Source organism: Aphelocoma coerulescens, chromosome 19 (assembly GCF_041296385.1).
Source record: "Aphelocoma coerulescens isolate FSJ_1873_10779 chromosome 19, UR_Acoe_1.0, whole genome shotgun sequence".
Taxonomy (NCBI): domain Eukaryota; kingdom Metazoa; phylum Chordata; class Aves; order Passeriformes; family Corvidae; genus Aphelocoma; species Aphelocoma coerulescens.
The window spans coordinates 6,188,742-6,214,458 of NC_091032.1; the positions used below are offsets into that span (position 1 = coordinate 6,188,742).

General features: G+C 44.0%; 1 protein-coding gene across 1 annotated transcript; it reads right to left on the bottom strand.

Moving 5' to 3' along the window:
* Positions 1 to 1,000: 1,000 nt before the first annotated feature.
* Positions 1,001 to 24,844, bottom strand: PITPNA (phosphatidylinositol transfer protein alpha). The gene is made up of 12 exons (XM_069033194.1): positions 24,679 to 24,844; positions 19,714 to 19,744; positions 13,921 to 14,066; positions 13,293 to 13,384; positions 8,636 to 8,643; positions 7,631 to 7,705; positions 7,191 to 7,274; positions 6,196 to 6,273; positions 5,158 to 5,268; positions 3,527 to 3,649; positions 2,730 to 2,799; positions 1,001 to 1,701 (listed from the first exon to the last, which is right to left on the bottom strand). Exons 1-11 carry the CDS (start codon positions 24,696 to 24,698, stop codon positions 2,752 to 2,754), a joined length of 816 nt encoding a protein of 271 aa, XP_068889295.1. The 5' UTR covers positions 24,699 to 24,844; the 3' UTR covers positions 1,001 to 1,701; positions 2,730 to 2,751.
* Positions 24,845 to 25,717: the final 873 nt, after the last annotated feature.

Consider the following 25,717-nt stretch of genomic DNA (forward strand, 5'->3'; position numbering starts at 1 on the left):
ACCCCACAGAACCGTCTGAGGTCACTGAGAAGAGCCTGCCAGAGTTACTGGTACAATTCAGAGCTTATTGCACTTAGACATGAGTAAGGCAAAATAACAGACTAAAAATAAAGGGATAAACTGCCCCCTCCCCAGAAACCAAATGCCTTCCTCTCCCTCCAGAGCATTCCCATCTTCCTTCACACTGAAAACAGCTCTGATCCCAGCACAGCCTTGTTCAGCATGGCATGGGATCATCTCAGGATCTCCTGCTTGCAGGAGTGGGAAGGGCTGGAGGAGTCAGTGTATTACAGAATGCTAAAAAGACTCCTCAAAAGTGGTGATACACCCACGACTGTTTGGCATACAGGATTTCATGTTAGTGCTGCCAAATACAGAAGTGGAAAATAAAGTTATTACTACTAGGGGGGAAAAAAAGAATCAAACACTGGGCCTTAGGGATAAGCAAAGAAGTAGGAATTTTTTTTCTCATACGTATTGAAGAAAGCAGCATTTCCTTGATTCTGTTCTGCTTAGTTGATTGTCTAAAGCTGATATCAACATAAGTACAGTAAGTATTTGAGTTCATTAAATAACAAGACCTCTTTATATTAACAATATCCTCTGTGATTTATAATAACCAACAGATATCCTAGAAAACTGCAGGTCTTTACAAGTTGCTTTTTTTACAGCACAAAAGGAGATATTTTAGTCATTCTTGCAATGGGAAGAATATTATTGCTGAGCAGAACCACCGCCCCAGGCACCTGGATGTAACCAGATGCCAAGACCTCGCTTGTACACCAGCCTTTGCAACATCCCAATTTGTCCAGGGAAAAAATCACATTGTTATTATGAGTCAAAACCATTTCAGCTTTCTAAGTTATGGGAAGTCTTAATAAATAAAGAACCAGGAAGTTGCAACATATGTCAAGAAAGATTTTGTAAGACTGACACGCACAGCTGGAGGACAACAGAGCTACGTGGGCCAGAGAGACCTCTAAAATTGAAACTCAACAGGTAAGTGCTGAAGGCCCCAGGAGAGGGCCTGGCTGCAGCTTCTGGGCAGTCTTTAATTCATGTGTGTTAAGCCAGAACAAAATAATGCCCTGCAGAAGCCACAAATCACAACTCACCACAAACCAAGAATTCTCTGGCTGCTCCTCATTTTGTACTCAGACTACCTGCCATTAAATAGCTCCCTCTGGGAGCCAGGGTGAGAGCATCCCATTTCGTGGAAGAGTTTTGCACTTTAAAATATGGATAATTTTCCTCTCCAAACAGACATTCAAAAAACGGTGAAGGGCTGGGCAGAAAAAAAGGTGGCAGTTTATCCCACTTGGAAAAACAAAACAAAACAAAACAAAAGTTCTAAGTCACCACATCACAAGACTATTTGAGCTAAAAATGTCACTTGGAAATCAAACAGGGCCACATGGAAATTGGTCTGAACACAATGAAAAAAAGAGGAGGGAGGAGTCGTAAATACAGCGATCTCTAAGTCACACGGCTCCGAGGAGGAAACTCCTCGGGATACACGTGTTAACATTGGAGTGCTTAGTACCAGACTGTCTATTTGCTCACAATATTAAGGGGCATCTAGAATTAGCTATGGGAGGTTTAAAATCGCCTGCCGGTTGGACAGAGAAAGGCTTGATCCAGAGATGGTCCGTCAGTCAAGGGTGTGGATTCCCTGGGCCTTCCTGACGACTGTCTTGCAAACTGAAACAAAGAGACAACAGGGAAACGTTTCAGGATGACTTTGGAAAAGCAGCGTGCCAAGGCAAGTGTCAGACAACCTTGAGAGAGCAAATGTGAGTCACGCTGTCGCCAGGCAGACAATGCATTGTTACACTGCAGCACTGAGCCAGAGGAAAGGGGGAAGAAGAAAATCAAGTGGTTGAAGCTGCATTCAAAAATTAAAATGTATCTACCAAAAGACAGCCCTTCAGACACTCCCTCACCTCGTGTTCCCCGATTACCACCAAGCAACCAGCAGATAACAGAGGGCAAACAGAGGTAAACAGTCAGTACTCCATGAGGATGTGGCTCTGCCCCACCCCATTCCTTCCAAGGATAACTAGGACAGCATTTTACTGCCCTAATAACCTGTTCTTCCCAACATAAATGGACGATCTCTTCTTTCTCCTTGCCTTCTTACTTCTCTAATACTACACCCCATTTTTGCCCAGTGTCTAAGAAAAATTTGGCAAAATCAGCCCCCAAACTGATGACATGATTTAATAGAATAGAAAGAAAACAAATCAAAAGCTTTAAAATTGTCATTGTTGCTTCTCCTGCAATGCCCAAGTGTTACTCCAAGCCTTGGCCCACTAGTAAATATTGTTAACAAGCAATGGAAAAAATAAATTCCTTGTAAATACGCTTGGAATGTTCAATTTCCAACTGTATTCTAAGCATTTGCATGTCTAACTTACTTTTTTTGAGACTGACAAAAGTTTCTCTGCAAGTCATGGAAAGTAACACATGCATTACAGAAATAAGAATAGCACTAAAATCTACAGAATATTCTAACACATTTTTCTTACACTTTTCACTCAGACATTTCTTTAGAATAGTTCTGAAACGAGGCAGTAAACCTCACTCATCAACCTGTCAGTGAAACTAAAAACAATCAATACCACAGATTTGCCTGTCAAGCTATGAACAGGATCATTTCTCACACAAATGCTGGGGGTTTTAAACCAAATAGAGTAATACAGAGTTTTGTCAAATCTCTTGATACCTACAGTGCACAAGGAAGGAGTCATATTAGTCATCTGCAGCCGACATTCCTTTCACTGGATCTTTTTCTCTCATCTGAAAGAGGAAACAGTGTTCAAGTACTGATTCTCACATGCTTTATCTCAAAATTTATCAGTATGAAACACCTCCAGTATGTAATACATTGATTATATCTCAGCATCTCAAATCAGTGATTGCAAAATGCACATGCAGGCACCATTTCTGGTTAAGCCGTGGGTTGGCAACAGATTTAGAACCCTTACCCAAAGGGCAAGAGTGAACATGAAACTAGAATGAAATATCCTGAGGCACCAAGGGAGAGGAGGGTGCAGGGCAGGACACAAACCATGGAACAAGGTTCTCATTATTACCAAACTTGTGTTTCTCAGAGTAAGAATCCTGTTACATACCCCTACTACCTGCTTAAGGTACTTAGAGCTAAAAAACCTTTTACTCAACAGGTTTCCAGCAATTAATGAGAACAAAATCGACCATTCAGCTTTGAGTAAAAGCAAATAGAAGATACTGAGGCAGTAAATGAATCATTGCCACTCAGCCCCTCATTACCTGTGGTTCAATACATTTACTGGCTCAATAACAAACAGAAGGAGAATTCCATAATGATTAGGAGATGCCAGCACGATGGACTCATGGCAAATCATTCAAAGCACACACAGCATGACCTAAATAGCAGGAGCACAACTCACACCATGCCCTGACAATGCAGCAGCCTTTCCTCTCTGCTGTGCTGGAGAGAAGCAGCTTCTCACACAACCCACACCTGCCCTGCTTTCCCACTGACCTCATCCAGCTGTCTCTTGGTCTCCTCCTCCATCCTACGGATGTCCTCCATAGTCAGATCAACCCACTTATCAAGCCAGCAAAAGAGCTGCCGGTGGAAGTTTGTGAAGAGACGCTTTTCTTGCTGCAAAAGGAGGAATAAAACACAAACCAGCTTAGTCACAGGGCAATTACCATGGAGCTCACAGGATTGTAACAATTTTCAGAGATGTGTACACTGAAGAATCAGCTCCCTCGCCCACCTTTCCATCTAGCTGCCACAATTGGAAACTGGAGATAGCTCATTTTTATTCTTTTATCAGAATATCTAATCTAGAGCCCTGAATCCCCAGAGAAATGTCTTTTTTTCTCCCAAACCTAGACAGCAGTCTGCACACTGCACTGAAAGAATTAGTGAGTTTCCTTTGATTTGACAGTACTGTTCTGACTGAATAAAGTGCTCCAAGTTTGGTTTACTTAGAGCATAGAAGTTGGCCTAGAGGTGCAGAAAAAAGGAGAAACAAGTATTTTTAAAATTCTTAACTTGCTAAAAACTGGAAGTTAGGAAGTGTTTTTTTTTTTTCCTTTTGCAATGACCTAAAAAAATGCCTAAACTTGTTTTTCACAGCTGAAAACCTTTCAGGAGAGGTGACTAATGTGCACAAGCTACTTCAGGTTTGGAGCAATTTATTTCCATTTTATAAGAGATAAGCTAGGCAAAATCATTCTATTAGACAAGGTTATACAAAGTCTCTTGGAAAGACCTCATTAAGGAAGGACACTTCAGTTTTACCAATTATGGTTTCATATCTGATACCTGCTCTCATCAAAAGCAGCTTGAATACTTTGATGCAAACCTGTAGATACTCATAAAAAGAAAGGGATTGAAGACACTGCTTTATTCAGGACTTTTGTTAGAGGTATTTGAAATCCTGCAGCACCATGGTCATTCCCCCTTGAAGCTGCCTTTAGATTGTAACACCAGAGAACTGCTTTTGCAGAAGCAGCTCTGTGGTTTATCAATATTAACCACTGAGAAGTCTCTGGGATCTGAAGGCACAGGAGTTTTATGAACACAGCACTGCCTGAGAAACCATACACAAACATTCCCAGGTGTAGCATTCTCCTGCAGCTCATGGGTTATAGACTCTGCCACAAAACAGCTCTTTTCAAGATACCTTTTCTGTTTAAAGTTAATAAAGTTTCCCACCATCTGCTTATTTTTTAACACAAGTTTTTCATACAGCAGACTGGGAGAGGAAAGCATGACTAGAGCTCCAGGACTTGCTAGAAAGATCCTCAGCTGATCAGGATTAAATAGCTGGAGCTATCTCCCCACAAAAAAATGTATGGCCTTTAAGCAATGTAATTCCAGTATAAATGCATCACCTCATCACTCACAAATCAACTACCAAGTGACTGCCATTCTGATCTATTAAACAACACAAAACAGCCAATTTACCTTCACACATCAGAGTGAAAACGTTCCATAGCCAATTCACACAACAACCAGCCAGCCCTGCCCTTGGATTAGCAGCAAACTGAACCCAGCTTTAACTGACTGCAGAATTTCAGGCAGAGGCATTGACTGCTACAGCAGGTGGGTGATGAAACGTGTCCCATTTCCACATCTCTCCTCATCACAGAACATACCTTCTGTATAAAGTTCTCCACTTTATTTTGCAGACCCCACCACTTGAACTTGACTGTTACCAGCTTGTAAGCACACATGTATGGACAATCTGACTGCTTCCCCAGGTCCTTCTGCAAAGACACAAAGATATTCACATTAAGCCCCTGGCCGAATGTCTCCAGGAAAGCAGCTCCTTCAGTCCTAACTATGAAGTCTTTCCACAATTCCCCACAATCCTCTTGCATCCTCATATCTTGCTTATTTTTATGGATAAGTTTTGTCACACCTTTGCTCACCCTTTTTCCAGGGTATAGAAGAAGAAGAGCATGATGAAAATAGACCCTCGTTTCCTTCACAGGTGGCTTTCCCTCCATTTTGAGAACAGACTATTCCTTCCTCTCCTCTGTTGTCCCCTTTTTCTTCCATTAAAATTATGTCTTTCAGTATCTTCACTGTTACACCATGACTACTTCGCTTCCTTAAAAGTCTCTTGATAAAGTCCCTATCTAAAACATTTTGGAATTAGATTATATCATCTGAGTCATGATTAAAAAGCCTTAAAGAAAACTCCATAAGGTTTCCTATTTCCTATTACAGGAGCCATAACCACTTTTCCCAAGTGAATCATATCAACTTCAGCTTCTGCCATGTGTGCCTGCTAGAAATCAGACCTCCACACCAGTAGCTCCCCAAATCCCACTCAGGGTCCCTTTTAAAGACTGGTATTAGATCTGCACTTGTAATGTCTTCAGATTCCAAGGATTTCAGTGAAAGGTTAAACACTGCTGGTCATTACTCAGCTATTTCATACTTGAATCCTCTTGGGTGAACCCTTGGGCTGAGCACCAGACAGCTCTGGCGAGTTCCTGGAACTCAAACTCTTTGTACCAAGCTCTCTCACTTATTTTAAAACCACAACAGATTCAGTGCTGAGTTCTGCATTTCCTTCTGCAGAAGGAAGATTCCAGTGTTTTCCAGAGGTACCTTTGGCTCCAAACCCCAGTATCTGTACTTCAGTCATGCAAGTTGCTACAGCTCCTGAACCCATCAAAACAAACCTTCCAGTTGGGACCCAGAGGTCCACGTCCAGTCTTGACAGATTTAAATCTTGCTGGATCTTCTTCTGCCTTGTAATCCTATTGGACAGACACAAAGATTAAACACAAATTATTCTACTGTCATCCAGCTGATCTCTCACACAAAGGATTTATTTTCCTGGACAAAGAATAACCTCTGCCTTCTCAAGAGCTACTGTTTTCAGACCTCAACATTAGGTCAGACGCTTCAAGGAAACATTTCTCCCCCCTGTGCTGTGTCCTAGACCTATGAATAAGTGGTGACAAACTGATATGACCTTTGTAAGGCTATCAGAAGGTCTGTAGGATATGTCTCCTGTAACCACTTGTTCTTTGGGAGCTAAACACTGCTGTTACAGAAAGCAGCTATGCTCTGGAGCTGTGCTCTCTAGAATTTTTCACAGCACTGTGATGCTCACATGCTGCTCACTAGAAGGAAAGTACAGTCAGACTCACAGTACCACCATGAGAATGGTATCAAACACTGTTTGAAAGTCAGGAAACTCAAGTAACATTCCATTTTTGTGCAGCTGATTTTTCTTCCCAGTACAGAACAGAAACACCCTTTTCTTTCCCCCAGTAACTGTAGTGATTCTTAAAACCACGTGTTAGCTACACCATTTCCAGGTACCCTTGTGAAGCCAGGGGTCGGTATCAAAAAGGGGGAAGTTTAAGAGAGATCCTGTATGGAAAGGGGAGTGCCATTTCCTGCTATTCAAGCACTTTAGCCAGCTGCAGTGCTGTAGAAATACAGTTACATGCCCAGGCAACACACTTTACAGGCAGTGTTGACACAGTTTTTAAAAGAGCTTTTCCTCTGGCTTGCATGAGTACTTTTAAGGAATGCCTTTCCTCCTCTTTCCATCCTCTCACTTGTCCTGCTACCTGTGACCATCCCTGAAAACACAGTTTATCCATGATCCCCTCTTTTAGCACAAGGCCTCCCCCCCCAGGGAGCTGTTACCCACCTACCATACCTTGGGGAGTACTTGGCTCCGATCAGCAATGTCTATATAAATGGCTTCTACACTCTTCCATACCTCTGGCTCCAGTTTATGGACCTGCAGGGAAACAACAAGACTCAAGGAGCTGGTTCAGTGACAGAACACTCCCATTCTAAGAAAATATAAAGCCAGATGGAAATGCAGACACCCAGTGCTCCCCTTGGTAAACACACAGTGGGAGAGTTTCTAAAGAAGCAAAGGTGCTCACACAGAACAAGTGCTTGGGGGTCAATTTTATTCAGTTTATGTGAGAAGCCAACAATTAGAGAGTCTCTGCCTTGGTAGTGAGACAAATATTTGAAATGCAGGAACACAGTGAATAGACAGCTCCACACAGCACTTCTCTAATCCAGCACAGAAAGCAGCACTGTGACATTAAAGAGATGAGTAAAACACATGACACAAGTACTTACATTCTCTTGTGTTCCAAGATCTGATTTATGCCAGGTTTCAATTTTGATCAGGAAGTCATCCTTCATATACTCATTCTGTCATCAAAATAAAGCTTCTTGTTATTCTTACAATATAGAATTTGTCTTCTTTTTACACAGATAAGCATTAGGAGAGTCAACTCAAAGAACTGAATCATTCAAAGAATGAACTCTTCATTTTACTGGGGTCTGACTTAGGGAATTTCAGTATTATTTGTAATCAGATCATTGCTTTCAGCAAAATTGATTGATCATTAATTAGTTAAGATTAAATAAACCACAAGCTGTTCACCAAAAAAAACCCCATGAGTTCTATTGTTTTAGTGAAGCATTTGGAGTTTATAAACAGCTTTTTCTTTAAAGGACAATATCTGCCACTCTATTTAGAGTTTAGAAGGGCTAACATAAGTTAGCGAGGCAGGAACTGTCTTTCCAAAGAGATTACTAATCTAGCACTGAGTACATATTTTGATGCAACTCTTCAAATTAATAACAATATTAAACTGATGTGCTGAGAGCTTTTGACACTGGGAAGGGAAGTGACAAGAAGCACAGTTCTGCCAAGTAAGCAAAAAACTTTCCATTTCTCACTATTACTGCGAGTAGCAAAGGACTCCCAAAGGTAACCCTATCCTCCCTCAGGGGAGCAGAAACAAAAGCACAAGCCAGTGAAACAGTCAGCATGTAGAAAGGAAATATCAAATTCAGAAAAGAGACTACTCAAAGGGACAGCACGGCATGAGCTAACTGGTTTTTATTCAGTTTACCCAGGCAATGGTTCTATCCCATTGCTGCAGCACAGACAGGTCTCTGTCCATGGTCACAAAGGGGCTGTGGATACACCAGAGTTGGTAATGGGGGTTAATCCATGTGATCTTAAAATGATAAAGGCTGAAGTGCCTTTAGCTCACGTTAAAGAGCTGCTTCTACCCAGAACACTTCATTTCAGACATTATTCCATAGATCATCAGTAAAAGCAATACTTACTGTAATTACTGGTCCAAGAAATCAACACATGAAAAGAAAGAGACACAGTACTTTAGTGAAAAAAGACTGTACAGCAACCATTGCCCTCCTCCCACTCTCAGCCAAACAGGGACAGCTTCAGCTTCCCAGAGCACTGCTAGTACCTCTGAGGGAAAAGACATGGAAGCTGATAAAACCCAGCTAACTTCACCCCCTTCTCCTCTGGAAATTCTCAGACTAGGAGAAACCCAGAGGAGCAGCAATTAATTATGTACTGCCACTTGTACTCCCTGGCCTGCAGCCAGCTGGATGAGAAGATGGAATAAGTATGTTCAGCCGACAGCATTTTACCAATCCTTTCTCAGCTTGCAGATAAGAAGCCTCTCCGTAGTTCCAAAGGAAACCCATGCTGGATTTCAGGCCAGTGCAGACCTGCCTGGAGTAACCAGACCCTCTGCATCTCTGCTGCTCGTGGTAACTGAACTCCCCGGACAGTGAGGCTCAATTATTCAACACAGAAAAGCAATTAAAGATCCTGTAACAGTCAGCATCTGCTCTACCTGAGCATTTCTACTCAAGCAGAAGGAAGTCTGAAGCTGGAGCTGAACTTCTCTGGTCTGTTCTGAAGTTTAACATGAGGGCTTGATTAAGGAGCAATTTGGTTTTAAAGGTACCGTAACAATTTTTGAGTTTCCAACCCAGCGTCCTGGAGACAGTTACCATCCCAAATCACCTATCATGCACATCCAGCTCCCTTAATTACCCACTGCTGGGCATGGACTGCTCTGAACCCCACAGCATGTGAAAATTGCTTTTTACAGCAATTTTACAGAAAGCCAATTATTTAGACTGACATGTTGGGCTGGAAGGAGAGAACAAGAAGGCAGAGCTAAGGCTAACTTTTCAAAGGCTGAACTTCATCTCAAAGAACATTTCATTATTTCTGCAAGAAGGAAGTGGGGTTTTTTTTCCTGCTAGTCCCAACAAAATACTGAATAAACCAGCAATAATTATAAACCAGGGCCTTCCCACTTTGCCATGACTATGTGCTGTGACTATGCAGCTGCCTCCAAACAAGTTCCTTTGCCTCCTTAACTTCTTCCCTGCAGGGAAGACTCCTCATTTGTAAAGCAAACAAATTAATCTCTTCAGAAATGTCCACTCAAACTTCAATGCTCAGCTGGCTACAAATTAAGACCTGCTTCTAGAGGCACTACAGCAGCAACTCCTACACGTTTCAACTGCAGTTATAACTTCTCAGTTTCTTGACATTTGGCCACAGGCCATGCTTACACTCAGAGTTGGGAACACACATCAAATTGCTTTTCTAAAAACATTTAAGCAACATTAATATTTACGTCAGACTGCAGAGAAGAACACTGCTCCCCTTGGCACCAGCCCACAGGTAAAGCTATTAGGCAATCCTCACTTCATTTTTACTGCAGAAGTTGTGAAACCATACAACAACAACCACCTCACTTATGGTTTATACCCTCAAAGGAGCTAAGCAAGGCTTCCATTCAAAGTACATAAAACCAACATATTACAGCACAAACAAGTGTGCAGAATTGCAGAAAGTTACAAGCTAGGCATTTAAATTCCCTCAATCTGCAGTACTACTTTGATAATGGCCCATAATATGCATATTAATTGAGCTTTTCAGAAGAGATACAGGGAAATGTAAGAAGGATGATCTCATATAATTAAAAAAAGCATACCACGAGGCACAATTAAGTGAAAGCACTGCTTTATTCCAGTTTAGAAGGCTCTCTGCAACAGCTGATGTGCAAGCAAGCAGCGCCCCAGGGAGAGCACAGCAACACCACCTCAGACAGGAGGGCACAGGCAGAAGCCCCAGCAACTCCTACATGCAGGTTTAGTTCCTACTGGGTCCCTGGCTCTTAAATTTCAGATTCTAGTGAGAGGGCTGAAAGCCTGGCTGCTCTAAGCCAGCACAGCATGTTCTGCTGCCCAAAGATTCACACCAGGGCATCCAAGGCTCCTCACATCTGACCAAAACACCCGAGTGCATCCAAAGGAAAATGGTAACACCCAAGGCAGCCCCACAGCACATCCACGGGTCTCACATCCGGGGGTCTCACGTCCGGGGGTCTCACGTCCGTGGGCTCTCACGTCCGTGGCTCTCACGTCCGTGGCTCTCACGTCCGTGGCTCTCACGTCCGTGGGCTCTCACGTCCGTGGCTCTCACGTCCGTGGGCTCTCACGTCCGTGGGCTCTCACGTCCGTGGCTCTCCACGTCCGTGGGCTCTCACGTCCGTGGGTCCCACGTCCGTGGGTTCTCACGTCCGTGGGTCTCCACGTCCGTGGGCTCTCACGTCCGTGGGCTCTCACGTCCGTGGGCTCTCACGTCCGTGGGTCCCACGTCCGTGGGCTCTCACGTCCGTGGCTCTCCACGTCCGTGGCTCTCCACGTCCATGGCTCTCATGTCCGTGGGCTCTCACGTCCGTGGGCTCTCACGTCCATGGCTCTCACGTCCATGGCTCTCACGTCCGTGGGCTCTCACGTCCGTGGCTCTCACGTCCGTGGGCTCTCACGTCCGTGGGCTCTCACGTCCATGGCTCTCCACGTCCATGGGTTCTCACGTCCGTGGCTCTCACGTCCGTGGCTCTCACGTCCATGGCTCTCACATCCATGGGTTCTCACGTCCATGGGTCTCACGTCCATGGGTCTCACGTCCATGGGTCTCACGTCCATGGGTTCTCACGTCCATGGGTTCTCACGTCCATGGCTCTCACGTCCGTGGCTCTCACGTCCATGGCTCTCACGTCCATGGCTCTCACGTCCGTGGGTTCTCACATCCATGGCTCTCCACGTCCGTGGGTTCTCACGTCCGTGGCTCTCACGTCCAGGGTTCTCACGTCCATGGGTTCTCACGTCCATGGCTCTCACGTCCATGGCTCTCACGTCCATGGCTCTCACATCCATGGGTTCTCACGTCCATGGCTCTCACGTCCGTGGGTTCTCACATCCATGGCTCTCCACGTCCGTGGGCTCTCACGTCCATGGCTCTCACGTCCATGGGTTCTCACGTCCATGGGTTCTCACATCCATGGGCTCTCACATCCATGGGCTCTCACATCCATGGGCTCTCACATCCATGGGTTCTCCCCTCCTGCCCAACCCCAGCAACGGAAGGTTTCAGCAACTTTTCCAAGCTTTTCTTGCTTCATGTCAGGCTGGCAGATTCTCTAAACAGATTTATCAGCCTCCGCATCAGAAGTGCCTTCTGCTCCAACCCCCACAACAAAGCACTTTTTATCTCATATTATGTTGCTGTTTATTACAGTTCAGGGGGTTTTTTGGCTTTGTTATCATTTCTAGCATATCAAAACCTGAAATTTGACTGTTTTGAAAAGTCTTGTACTTGATTTTAGTATCCCATGTTTTCCACTTAAGTAGAATTTTAGCAGTGTGTAACTGAAGGATAAGCAGCTTAAGAATAACAAAACAAGTAACTCCATACCTTTGTTTCAGAAATTGGTGGAGAAGGAAAAGAGGAGGAGGAGGATACAGCCAGGCATTTAAATCAGTTCAGTGGGCTTAACATGGAAATAAACTAGACATTTACTAACTAATTTAAGTAACATGCAGCAAGAAAACTGCATAAAAATTAGAAAGGTTGCAAACAACTTTGTTTCCACATCTTATGTGAGACATTACAAATTTATTCTAAAGTTGATGGCAGTATCTGAATTTTGTATTCGAAATACCCATTCCACTAGACTGCTGCATGTAATTTCACAGACTGAAGTAACACTATCCTCTCCCACTGCAAAGCTTTTCCTTCCTTTTAAAATGCTTCATTTAAAATTCACTTAAGTAAATTGTCAAAAAAAAGGGGTTTTTTATATATTGAGTTTCAAGAACAGTTGGAATTTTTAATTGTCTAGTTCCCATAGCAACTGTACCACTACCAACTAGCAGAAAATGTGTCCTTCAGAGATACAAACAGCATAAAATGATGCCAAAAGCACTACATGAGTTTGGAGGCAAAGTCAAATTTTCAGTTTATAGCAGTGAAGACCAGAGAAGCTGTAGTGGCTAAACACTGTGGCGGGTAACTTCAGTAAGTAAATACTAACCACTCCTGTAGAAAATGAGTTTGACATTATTTCACCACTTCACACAGCTTCCAGAGCCTCACCCCTGCCTTTACAGATGGATTCACTTCAACTGCAGCCTTCTCTGTTCAACCCTCACTGACCTCAGATCCTGCAAGTGAGCAGATACCCAACACTTAACACCTGTTCCCTTCAAATGCACTGAGCAAGAGGCAGCTGAGATCTGCCCTGTTCCCCTCTTGCATCTTCCACTTTTTCCCACCCGGGCTATGCTGCACTTGAGCCCATAAAATCACCCCTCATGTATTTATTTCATTAGTGTTACACAGCTGGTCCTTTAGGAGGACCAACATCTATGTCTCGGTCTGTTGTTTTCCTCTGTCACTCATTAGCAGCACATCAAACAGGGGCAGTTCTTTTAACTCCTGTATTTTGCTTTTCCTCACCACAAAAAGGGCTTAGAGAACAGAAATCCAAGATTTAAGAGCTGAAACAGCTTCTCCACTGGTTGTGTCTTTCCTTATCCCCTCCTACCTTTTCCCCCTGCCCCCAGAAACCAAAAAGGCAGAATCCAGAGTTCGTCCTCATGCACTCACCAGTTCTGCAGTAGGGATAGGCATTCCATGCTTTTTCATGTATATTCAGAGCTCCTTCAGGGGCCAGCATTCTCACAAATGCTGGCACTTTGCTGCAGAATTTGGAAATAAGAAGAAAGGCATTGATAAGCACTACATGGAATGAGAACTGTGGCCCAGACTGAGACAGGCAGGACATCACCTGGAATGCAAATACTAGAGATTTGCACACTTCTGGAATTGGTAGGGTTCTCCCCAACCCCATTACAGTGTTTCCAGAGATGCCAAATCAGACGTGTTAATATAAACCTTCTTTACATAATGAAAGATAAAAAAATGAAAAAAAAAATTAGGAGGTTGAAATCTAGGAGGTATTTTGCTCTTTAGCCAAATTCAAGTATGAAAATACTGAGTGACAGGATCAGACTTGCTTTGAAAAGCTCAAAGCCACATTTTTTTGGGACAACAGCCATGTTTACAGGGGTGGGTGGGTGTCCCAGTGATTCTCACTGCCAGGTGCTGTTATACTCCTGCCTTACCTCTGCATCTTTCAGCCTTTACATAATCTGTGATTTACAGTTGCTTCAACCCTATTACATCTTCCTCTGGTTCCTCTTGCCCAAATCTGGGAAAGAAATGGTTCTCATACCTCTGTAAGTGGTAGATCTTGTGTGTGTACTGCCCACGCTCTCCATCTCTTTCGTAGGGTTCGTTCACCAGGACTTCCACTCCTTCACCTCCACCAGTTTCATTTTTACTGGCTTCTGCCACGGAATACAGCTGCCCCACTTGATACTGGAGAAGTTAAAGACACATTATTACCATAGCTATAATTTAGCAGAAGTAATAACTTTGCCAGAAGAAGCCAAGGACAAATTTATTACCCGGGGAGAGGGCAGAGAAAAGGACATCCACTTGTATGGGCAGATAAGCAGGTCATTTAATTTCATTTGAGATAGAAAGCTTGAGTGGTAGTTAGGAGGAAAGCACTGCCAATAAGATAGTTACCTTTAACCCTTCAATCTCAAGCTCCAAACCAACACAAAACCAGGAGAAAGCAGAAAAGATGAAAGGAGCATCAGAAAGAAAGAAAACACAGATGACCTCGGGCACACTGTAGCAAAATCCATTGGGTTTCACTCTTTTTGGCACACAGGTGTCCCCAAAAGGTGGAGAATAAGGCACTGCCAGTCCTGAATCAATAAGCACACAGTACTGCATCCAGAAGAGTCCCAAAGAAATTCACATCAAGCTTTTTTACAAAATGCAGGGTAAGAGGGAAGGGAGTGAAAAACTTCAGGAGAGAGACAGAAGATAAAGGTTACTTGCACCACCTGATATAAGTGCTCCAAGAAACAAACTTGCTAAATGTGCACAGCTGAGGAGCCCCTGAGGGTCAAAGATGAGCATCCCCCATGTGCAGTTCAAACAACTGAGTATGAAGCCTTAAGTAAAGAGGGTATTTTTATTCTGAAAACTTTATCTAATGAAATGACTGAGCCAGTGTCCCAGATGACCAGCTGATCTATGTTGTCACTGCTCCCCCTATTATTTTTCCTATTACCTTTGATTTGGGTTGTGTTGTTTTTCCTCTGTATCACACTTCCTCTTAGCCACAAGCTTAAACTACTAGCAGGGAGAGCACAGAATTTCAATATACAGTAAAATTCTTACCCTAAGATAATTTCCCAGTCTCTTACAGAGACACACTTGGCAGCATTATTTCCCAGAAATCACTTAAAGTACTTGATACTATACAATTTCTTTTGTAAGAGGCATTCACAAATGTTTCCCAGGGCAGAGCAGAGGAAAAATCAAGAAAATGAACAAAAGAGCACATTCTCCTCTGCAGAAGATGTAAAGATTAATACACTCTTGCCTCTTGGAACTGAAAAAGGGGATGCAGAGCTCAAAAGAAACATGATCAAATGAAGAAAATTCACACAGGTCTCTCTGAGGCAAAGTTAGATGAGCAAAGTTTGAGGATGACGAAGCTAAACCACTAAGTTAAAAGGAAGAGTTCTAACTTAACAGAGTTAAGTCTTCAGAACTCTTAAGTGAGCAAAACAGCAACTGTTGCCAAAGGCAACAGTACAGGGAGGCAATCTGAAAGGGTAATCCACGAAGTGTTTGGCACCAGAAGTGCAATGATTAAAAAAAATTTAAAAACAACCACCAAAACCCAAAAAAAATCCCTAACATAACTACAAAGCAATGCAACACTGTTCAGGCCATCTTCCTTTTCCACAGCATAAGGCTCTGCATCAGAAACAGGAACAGCACTTCTGAAACCCAGCCTGGAAAAAGTAGAATACAGCTCAGAGCTGAGAACCCAGAAATAATTCACTGGGCTGGAACATCTTCTGCAATGAAGGAAGATTTCTACAGTCGTTAAATTTTGTTGTCAGAGCATCCAAAATAACAACAGTACCCAAAGCTCTCTGGTACTTTGTACCATCTGGTGCCAACAAAGGCTAAGGAAATATTTATTCCTACTGGAAGAGTAGATGGCAAGCCAGAGTAACAAGGCTAGATGTCCTGGCCTCAGTTAATGTGGGGCAGAACAAAAATCAGACCATTTTCCAGCTAAGAGCAGCAGCTCTGCTGGTTCTCTCCAGAAGGTCCTGGCCCAGGTTACATGAGCAGCCCTCACTTGGCTGGACAGTTCCTGCACTGTCACAGCAGGTTGAGTTTCAGTCTGGATTTTGGGCTGCAGTAGAAGTCGCTGACTTATGACATTTCATACACCACACTGCTTTCCTTATGACTCCCTACATATGATCCACACAAAGCAGAACACTCACCTCCCTCCAGAAGAGCAAAACATAAGAGTTGTGAAACCTTAGAAGCAAAGTTGCTTTAGCAGAGTAAGAGTCACGCAAATACTCATAGAACAGAGTTTATTATGAGTTTGGTAACTACAGGATTAGAGGGGAGGACTGAATGGCTTTGACTGCTTTGCAGCAAGTCCCAGGACAGATCTCCAGGAGCACAAACTAATTCCTCTTAGTAACAGCCTCTTATTCATTCCTTCTCCCTTTCAAATAAGTGGGTCAAAGTTCAGACACTAAGAAGATAAACCCTTTGGTTTAACATCTTCACCATTTAAACTTCCCTGTTATTTCTGAGCCTTTAATCGCATTGATAAGAGAGAAAGAGGCCCAAATAAAACTGTCCCAATGAGCAAATACCACATCATCTCCCTGCAAAGATAAACAGAGAAAGAGATTCTGGCTCTATGAATCTGGACTCCAGACAGACCTGAGAGCTCAAAAAAACCCTTCTTCTCTTCTGCAAGAAGTTATCCCTCTTACTCTCTGTCAAAGACCTCTTACACAGCTGAGAGAATATCTTCATTGCACCAAATTTCCTCCAGCAGGCCTGATCTCAACATAACCATCTTCAAGAGCAGTTGTTTTCCTGAAAGCCTCTTTGAACGCAATTAATAAGATTCCTCTGTGTTTGGCAAGCTCCTTCCTATGTGAAAGGAACAAAGAGGCAGCACAGAATGTGTACACAAAGCTCTAATCCATACCAGCATTTCAGTGGCAGCTGGCAGAGACACCCACACGAGTCCACGATCCCCAAGCTGGCACCGTGCGAGGCAACGCTCGTCAGGGAACGGGAGCAAAGCCTGGCACCCAACACACAGCAGGAGATTCCCTTTGCTCCCTGCAGTGGGACAATGGATAAACCAACACAGCAGTGCAGCTTGCAGCCTGCACTTGAGCAGGACTACATTTTGGCAGGATTTCCATGAAGAAGACAGACTGCTACAGTCTAACTCCCACATCCCAGCTTTCCAGTTTTAGTCATCACCAGGGCTTCTCTTGCACCGTTTGATTCCCATCTTGGCTAACTAAGCAGCACTGATCTCTGTGTTAAGTCACAGCTCCCTAATGCCTTCCTGATCACTAGTTTTCTCTTGAATTCCATACTGCTGGTTAAGATCCATTTGCTAAGGGTGGAGACTGAATGTAGAATCCCTGGCATATCACAGAACCTCACAGAAGACTCCCTCAACCCTTTCACAACATCTCAAATTTACAATTAATTTCATTCCCTATCTTACACATTGGCATCAGACTTTTGCCAGCAATTTGCATGCAAAAGGTGTGAACTCTTAAGCCTTTTGAGCAAAAATCAACTACATAAAAGTGAAATCAGAATTCCTCCTGTTAGCCAGAGATGCTTCATGAGCAGCTACACAGTCAAGAGCAGTAACAAGTCTCCAGAGCCCTATTTAAGAGTTTTGTACACAAGGAAATCCTTGAAAGCAATGAAGGTTTAACAGCTGGTTTGTAGAACACACAGCAGTGCAGTGACCAAGCGATGCACAGATGTGTCAGCATCTTTCCACACAGGAAGGGGGATGAAGCAATAAACAAAGCAGTAGTCATCCTCTGAGTCAATACTGGAAAGAACCTTTCTTCTTAACCACACCCAGGTACATAGGCAAAGCTAAGTGAACTTTAGAACCCTTTCTGCTCAGGGAACTGGCTCCTGAAATCTGACCTATCACAGGAAAAACACCAGACCTTGGAAACCGACATCACTCATGGGACCTGGTGACAATGTGCAAGTTTGGGGAGAAATTCGATGTGGTCAGGTTGGGGGTCTCTCCACAAGCCAAGTACTGGACCTAGAGTAGAGCAATAGACATCCTAAAACAGATGATCCCAGGGCACCCTCAGGCAAGGAGGTTGCTAGAGACTGACAGATTTATCTACAGCCCAAGCCCTCCGTTTTCCACACAGGCAGTTTACACACAAGGCTCTGAACAGCCAGGGAGCGACGAGAGCACAGCGAGGGACTCGCTTTAACTGGATGAAGGCTAATCCCAGTATCAGAGAACTCAGGAAAACCCCGTGTTGGGATCCATCCAGTCTAACCCCCTCAAAGAAACAATCTGTATACTGATGCTTTGACTTTCTGTTTACACAGATTGATACCAAGGAGCCATATCACTACAAGGCAGGGTTCCTGTTATTCAGGAAGGTCCTTTCTGTCCATTGAGCTTGAGTAACTTGCCATTTACCCACAGCTTTCTCTAACCTGCAAGTCTGCATCCTTTACTTACTTGATAAAGCTTATCATGTTACTCCTTCCTTTGTCAAGCACTTGCTCTTGTGAGTGGCACTCAGGCACAATAAAAGATCCAAACTTCCCTACACTTAACACTTCAGTCTGACTTCTGTTGAAACTGCTTTAAACAGATTCATGCAGAAAGCATAAAAGCTACAGGAACAGACAGAACTTCTGGCATTAACAGCTTTGTTCTTGTGCTAACACAGAACACAGATCCAAAACCACTCTCTGATCAGAGGTCTAGGCTTTCTGTCAGCATCTGATACCTCTCACAGCAGACAGAGCCACAGGAACAAGAAACTCAGCTTAGACACTGCTTTTGTTTTACTAGCCAGTCTCATGGCTGCAGGAATGCACTACATGAAGTTCTAAACTGTGTTCTGTCAAAAGAGTGAGAGTTATAAAAGGGATGTGCTTAAAAAAGTGCTGCCATGAGCCAACCCACCACTGTCTACGCCACAGTAACTGCTATATTCAGAGGAAAGAAAAATGAACAAGAGTGCTGTTATCACAGCTCTCCCTAAGAGTTAAAACAAGGCCTTGATCACAGTTCATAAACCCAAGGCTTACAGCCAAGGATCACAAGGAAAAAAACCACATCCAGAAGAAGGAATCTGCTATGGAAGCACTATAGACTCAGTTATTTCAATTTCTACCTTGTTAGTATAAAGAGTAAAAAACTCAAAACATTTCTATGGTCAGATTCTTTGCAGGAGTGGTGTTCAGTGCAGGAGGGAGGAAAGAAAGGCAAGCTGCAACTCGCAGGAAACAGGAGGGAAACAGTCACAGAGTCTGCACAGCTATTCCATGGTTGGTTTGGTGATGAAAATCACCCTGTCCAATAGAAACTACATTTCTTCTCTCAATTCAAGCTTTATCTAAACAAAAAGAAATGTTTCTGTATGTAAGAGCTAAACAGGACAGGTCTTAAAAGAGTCCTTTTCCTATACCAGCCTCCTAAGTCACAAGAAATTCTTGATCTTCACCTAAGAATTTAAAACAAAAGAGTTCCAGCAAAACACAGTTTAAAGGGTGACTTAAATTTCTATTAAAGCTTCCCCTTCATGTTAAAAAAATACAAAAGAACAATAGTACTAATCAAAAGGAAACTGCACTCGAAAACAGCCTGACAAGTCAAGATTTATAATCAGCATATCTGAAAGTATTTTATAAGAGAGATGATTGGTACCTCAGACTTAATACAATTATTTGGTCAAAATGGTGGTGAATGAGTAACAGCTCCCAGGGGTTCCTGAAGACAGCCTGCATTTTCCAGTTTTTGTTCATAGAACCTGCTTTGATCACAGGTTTATTTACAGTCCTAAAGCAAGGAAGCAAGAAGCAAAGAACTTACCTCCTCCACAGACACGGGCAGGATAACGCGGCTGGAAGGGAACACAGAGACAGAAATTAGCAAATATCCCTGCAGCTGCAAAATTCCCACATTCTTCACAGCAATGCCTGCACAGCTCTCCTCTGCCCCCAGTATTTCAGCATCCACCCAGTACTCCTTAGGCCAAAGACTATTTATATAATAACCTCAGAAAGAACCAATACATGACAGAGCATAACTGCAACCCTCTCCTAAAACTCTGGAATTCAATAGATGCTCACTGGTGATACTTCACTGGCCTACAAACCTACACAGCATCAACCCAGTGGTGTTCCCTATCACTCCATCCTTTCAGCAATCCCATCTTATTCCTCAGCAAGTTGCTGTGGGGGTTTCTGTGGGCCTCAGCAATTCTGCAGAGATCTGCAATAGCCACAAGGCACTGCACGATTCTCTCACATGTCCCAAACCAGCAGGAAACAGCAGAGGAAAAGCTTTCTCAGAGCTCACTGCAGAGGAAGATGCTGCCACTGCTTTATACGAGTCACTTTTTTTTATTGTGGTTTCCTGAATGCTTCTGAGAATCAACTGACTGGACAACACAGCAAAAACTGCCTGAAGTCACACAGATTTTTTGGGAAAAGAATCAGTTTAAAGTGGACAGAACTACATGCTTGTTAAGACCTTCTCCAAAATTGGACCTGCGTTTGACTTCTGCTTTCAGCAAGGATGATGTTGAACAAGGAACCAAAGCAAGACACAGACAGGAAATGGATACGGCTACCGTGGGCGGAAGAATTCCCAATTCTTTGGGAATTAGTCTCAAGGAAACTAGGACACAATCAGGAAAAAAAGTCCTCTGTATTAATAAACAGATTTTTAAAAAGCAATAGTGGTGAAAATAGAATTTTTTTTTTACACTTTACCAAAAGAACAAACTGCAATAGGGGCAAAAGATTACAGATTGTGCAAGATTGCAATCAGCATGAAGTGTTGCTGTCACAAGTAAAGCACTGCAGAAAGAACTACTGAGAACTGCAAATGAAGTTCAGTGTCAATTAAAAAAAAAAGAATAATGCACTACAGGGACTCATTTTCACCAAACACACGGGGTTAATGAGCCCCAAGTTAGTTATTGCTAATATCTTGCGTCTTTATAGAAAAGCAGCAGGAAACATCAGCTCAGTGGCAGTTCAGAAGTAAACCCAATATTAGAAACTGGAACAGCACATACAGACACACACACAACAAGACAATTATATCACTATAATCTCCCATGTACCAACATCTTGAATATTGCACATAGTCCTGGTCAATTTATCTCAAAGAGGATACAGAAAAAGTGAAGGAAGTTAAAAAAGATGATTGGAGATGGGAAAAAGCTTTTGTGTGAGAAGAAAGCAGTTAAGACTTGGCCTTTCAGCTTGGGAGAAAAACCAGCTAAAAGGTTCAGGTATGGAAGAGTTTTAGAGCTCATGAATGGTGTAAAAAAGTGAATGGAGAAGGAACTGGAGAAGTGACTGTTTTACAACAAAACAATCATTAGGCAACAAATTTTAGACCAAATCACGTGTGCTTCTTTACACCATGTCTACTGAAGACATGGCATTCCTTGCCAAACATAGGAAGTAAAAGCAATTTTTAAATGGGATTTGATCAGTTCATGGAAATCCATGTGCCACTTACTGGCAGGATACACTGAACTACAATTGTTTTACTGACTTTTACATATTGTTTCCTGAAAATACCTGCTGAAAGGCAAGAGGGAAGAGGACCAACACCAGTATGCTGTAATGGAGGATAAAAAAAAAAAGGAAATAGATTTTCACAGGTAGACTTTGCCATCAAACGTGATGTTGGGTTAGTTACCTGGATAAAAGTACAGTAAGAATAAAAGGAGGGACTGGATGATAAAGGTGAAAGACCAAGAAACAGGGAAGAAACAATTTATTTGGAACGGAGTTAAAACATTTTTCTTTAGAAAACCTGGTGTAAAACATTGATGTAAGTGAATGGAATTCCACTCAGGAAACTGGAAGACACTAAATCTGAATCATTATCTTAGAGTTCAATGTTCATCAATTGAAAAACAGAAACACGAAGAAGATCAGTGGTTTACAGTTGGTTCAGCCCAGCAAACCAAGAAGGTGGGGGTGAAAAAACTTTATAGGTAGTCAAGTGATAAAGGAGGAGGGGGGAAGACTACTCAAGGGGATCCTGAGGAAAAGCTTCGCAGGAGCAGCAATGGGAACAAAGATTCCTAACTTTAGGACAGAACTTGCTCAACTTATGAGAAATTATATGATGAGGTTGGCCTGAAAATGGTGAGGAACATTTAAGATCCCTGTTAGCTTAAAATCTGCCTCAAATGACAGCAAAGGGAAGTACAGCTGCAGAGAGAGTCAGTGGCATTATCGTCACTTTACAGGAAAGGGAAGTGAGTCTCCACACTCTGATTCTCCTCAAGGTCTTCCAAGGCAGTTTAAATCAAAATAAGGACAACAAGCAAGGCTCCAGCGAGCATTTAAAAACCCTGACACCAAAAAAATGCAAACAAATGAACGAAATCCAGGCAGCTTATCTGTAGCATGGATGGATAGAAAGGCAAGATAAGTCTGAAAGTCTGACAGGACATCAAATGAAAATGTTAAAGTCATCACTGCATAACCATCAGGATAAGCAGCTGTAGAGAATTGATGATACAGACTCGTCTGATAATAAAATGTGACATCAGGTTTTGGTTATATAGCTCTATTTCTGTACCAGCTCCTAAAATACTTCGGGAGCACATAATAAAACCCACCTGATTTACTAGGGAGGGTGTGACAACGGGTCACAGAGATGGAAGAATAATCTGCTCAGATGACATGAAGTTACAGATCATTTAGATTTTTACCACCTACAGTAGGAAGGCAGCAATTACCTGCATGCAACCATAAATAACAGCAAAACAGTAACAGCAAAGCAAATAGCTAGCTCACACCAAAACAAGTGGTTTCAATATGCCTTAAACAACTGCTTCCTGGAACATGAGATTTCAGCAAAAACCATCTCAAATAGGATGTAAAATAGGCAATTTCATCATACAACATCAACAATACTTAAATCTGAGCCAACAGAGTGACACAACTCAGAACGTGCAACTGTTAGAGGTGGCTGGGAATCTCACAAAGTCAAAAATAAATGTTCATTTGGAAAGTCCAGTAGCAACCTTGACTGTCCTTAGAGCCACATATGTCTTACTAAGGACAAAACAAAGAAAAGAAAAGAAACAGTGTAATGGCAACACTAAAAAGGTTTAGAGAGCCTTCTGAAAATACAAATGGAAACCTGTAAAAGGAAACCAATGTAGTAATTCTGGTCTTTTAACCTTTACTCTTAACATTTACGCTTCACACTTTGCTTCTGAAACAGGCTGTGTGAAAAAGACCAGTAGACATGCTGATATGGTGAGGTAAATAATGTTGAGTAAAACGACTTTTGGAAGTGACAGTCATGAAAATGAACTGCTCATACTGTCAGAAATCTGAAAATTCAAAGTACATATGTTCTCACCTTTACAGCTCAGCTCACTGATAATGAGCTTTACTGTGGTACAGGGCAAGGGAATTGTGAACAGAAGCGTGAAAAAGATACATGATAACCCAGCCAAGGTGCTGTAAGAGGGAAAGTAATAAATTCATAGGAAAATATCAACAAAACAGATGTTGTAGAAGGAGTTAGTTATCTTTTCATACACCTGAAACTAAGGACTTAGCCCAGATTTCTGCCTGCTATCCAGTTTAACACCACAGAAGGTAATGGTGTATCTGTGCTACAAAGAGCAGCTCCGCTGCTGCTGCTCTTGAATTCTACACTCCTATTGTCTGGATAAAAATAGCAGGGTTTTAAGGATTGAGGGGAAAAAAAGTTAATCAAGTTTAGAGACAACTACAAGGATAAGTACAACCCTCAACACAGTTTTAATATTTAAATCCACACCATGGTCCATAATCTTGCAAAATAATTCCTGTAAGGAGGACACAGTCATGTAGGTAAATGTGTCTAAGAGAAGACCTGAAAACCCACTTTATCACTGGGATCACAGGTATCTTTTATAAGGGGAGAAAGAAAAACAAACAGAAAGCCTCTTCCATCAGCCAAAAGAAGTTCAAAATGATGGAATGCACTTAACTTAGGAATGCACTTGAGTTAACCTTAAGAATTCAGGAAATAACTATGTGCAGAGCATGCACAGCTTTGAAGACACCCAGCCAAAGTGCACCGGTCCAAGAGTATATCCACGCTAGCGAGCACAAAGCTGCTGAACCAAGGACTGTGACAAGCAACGTGACTAATAGTTACACACCCTCATGTCCAGCCAGTTTTCCACCCCTTCATCCCCATCACAGGGCAGGACTACCGCAGCAGCCTCAGGGTCAGCGAAGAACTCCAAGGTGAGGCTTCCCCACACGAAAATATTTTGGAGCTACCTTGTTTCTGACATTCTTGGGAGTCCCTCCTTGCAGATTACACAGCCGGAGGCGGAAGGGGATCAAAACCAGACTTGACACTTTGCTCCGTTACAACGAGCAGGAGGCAAGACGCCCCTGCCTCCCTCAGACCTCCCACAGAAACCCCCGGGACCGGCACGGCCCTCGGCACCCGGGCACCGGCAACACCCACCCCGCACAGCCGGTGCGGGGCCAGCCAGCCGGGGAGGCCTTTGGGGCACCGGCCGGGCCCCGCGGAGCCGCAGAGGGGCCACACGGACCCGCTGCCCGCCGACAGCCGCGGCCCCCGCCCCGCCGTGACCTTCACTGCCGCCCCCACCGCCGCCGCGGCCCTCACGGCGCTCCCCGCTCCCTCCCTCCCTCTCCGCGGCCGCAGTGCGGGACAAGGCCGGGCCGCCCATCCGCGGCCGTCACCGCGCCAGGCCCCGGGCACGGACGGAGGTGACCGGAGGGGCTCAAGGGGGCCGCGGTTGGGGGAGCTCCCCGCACTCACTATTCCTTGATGAGCACCATGGCGGCGCCGCCGCGCGCCTCCCGCCCGGGCCAGCGCCGTTGAAGGTGACAGGAGGCGCGTCCCGGGGCCGCTCCGCGGGATGGACCGGACCGGACCGAGCCGCGCCGCGCCGCGCCGCACCGGGACGGGGGGGCCGGGCCGGCGGGGGGGCCGGGGCGGTTCGTCTCTGCGGCAACGGCTGCGTCACCTCCGCGCGCGGGGCGGGGCCCGCCCGGCTTTTCCCGCCCCGCGGCTCCCTCGGCCCTCACGGTTTTTCCGCGGATCGGCGCTGACGTTTTAAACGAAAACGCCTGTTTTTTGGGTTGGTGGTTTTTGATTTTTTTTTTTTTTTTTAGGTTCTCTCAAGAGGTGTAAACCGCGCGGTGCTGTTTCAGCTTTAAGGCCAGGCTTCCCAGAGCAGTACCGCAGCCTTCCCAGCAGTGCCGCTGGCAGGGTCTCCTGGCGGGCCCTCAGGTTTTTTGGGATCAACTCATTTTAATCTATAGCTGCTCCTTTAGGTTCTCTCAAGAGGTGTAAACTCCGTGGTGTTACTTGTTTCAGCTCGAGACTGGGGTTCCCAATATGTCTCCCTCCCTGCAGTGCTGCCAGCAGCAACTTAATCTCCTTAAATCACAGAACGGTTTGGCTCGGGAGAGACCTCAAAGACCATCTTGTTCCACCCCCCTGCCATGGGCAGGGACACCTTCCACTATCCCAGGTTGCTCCAAGCCCCATCCAACCTGGCCTTGGACACTTCCAGGGATGGGGCAGCCACAGCTTCTCTGGGCACCCTGTGCCAGGGCCTCACCACCCTCACAGAGAAGAATTTCTTCCCACCAGCTAATTAAATTTACCCTCTCTCAGTCTGAACCCACTACTCTTTGTCCTATGACTACAGTGCCTGAGGAAGAGTCCCTTTCTGCCTTCCCTGTAGCTCCTTCAGATAGTGGTAGATGCTGTGAGGTTTCCACACAACCTTCTTTTCTCCAGGCTGAACAGCCCCAAATTCCTCAGCCTGTCCCAAACGGGGAGGTGTTCC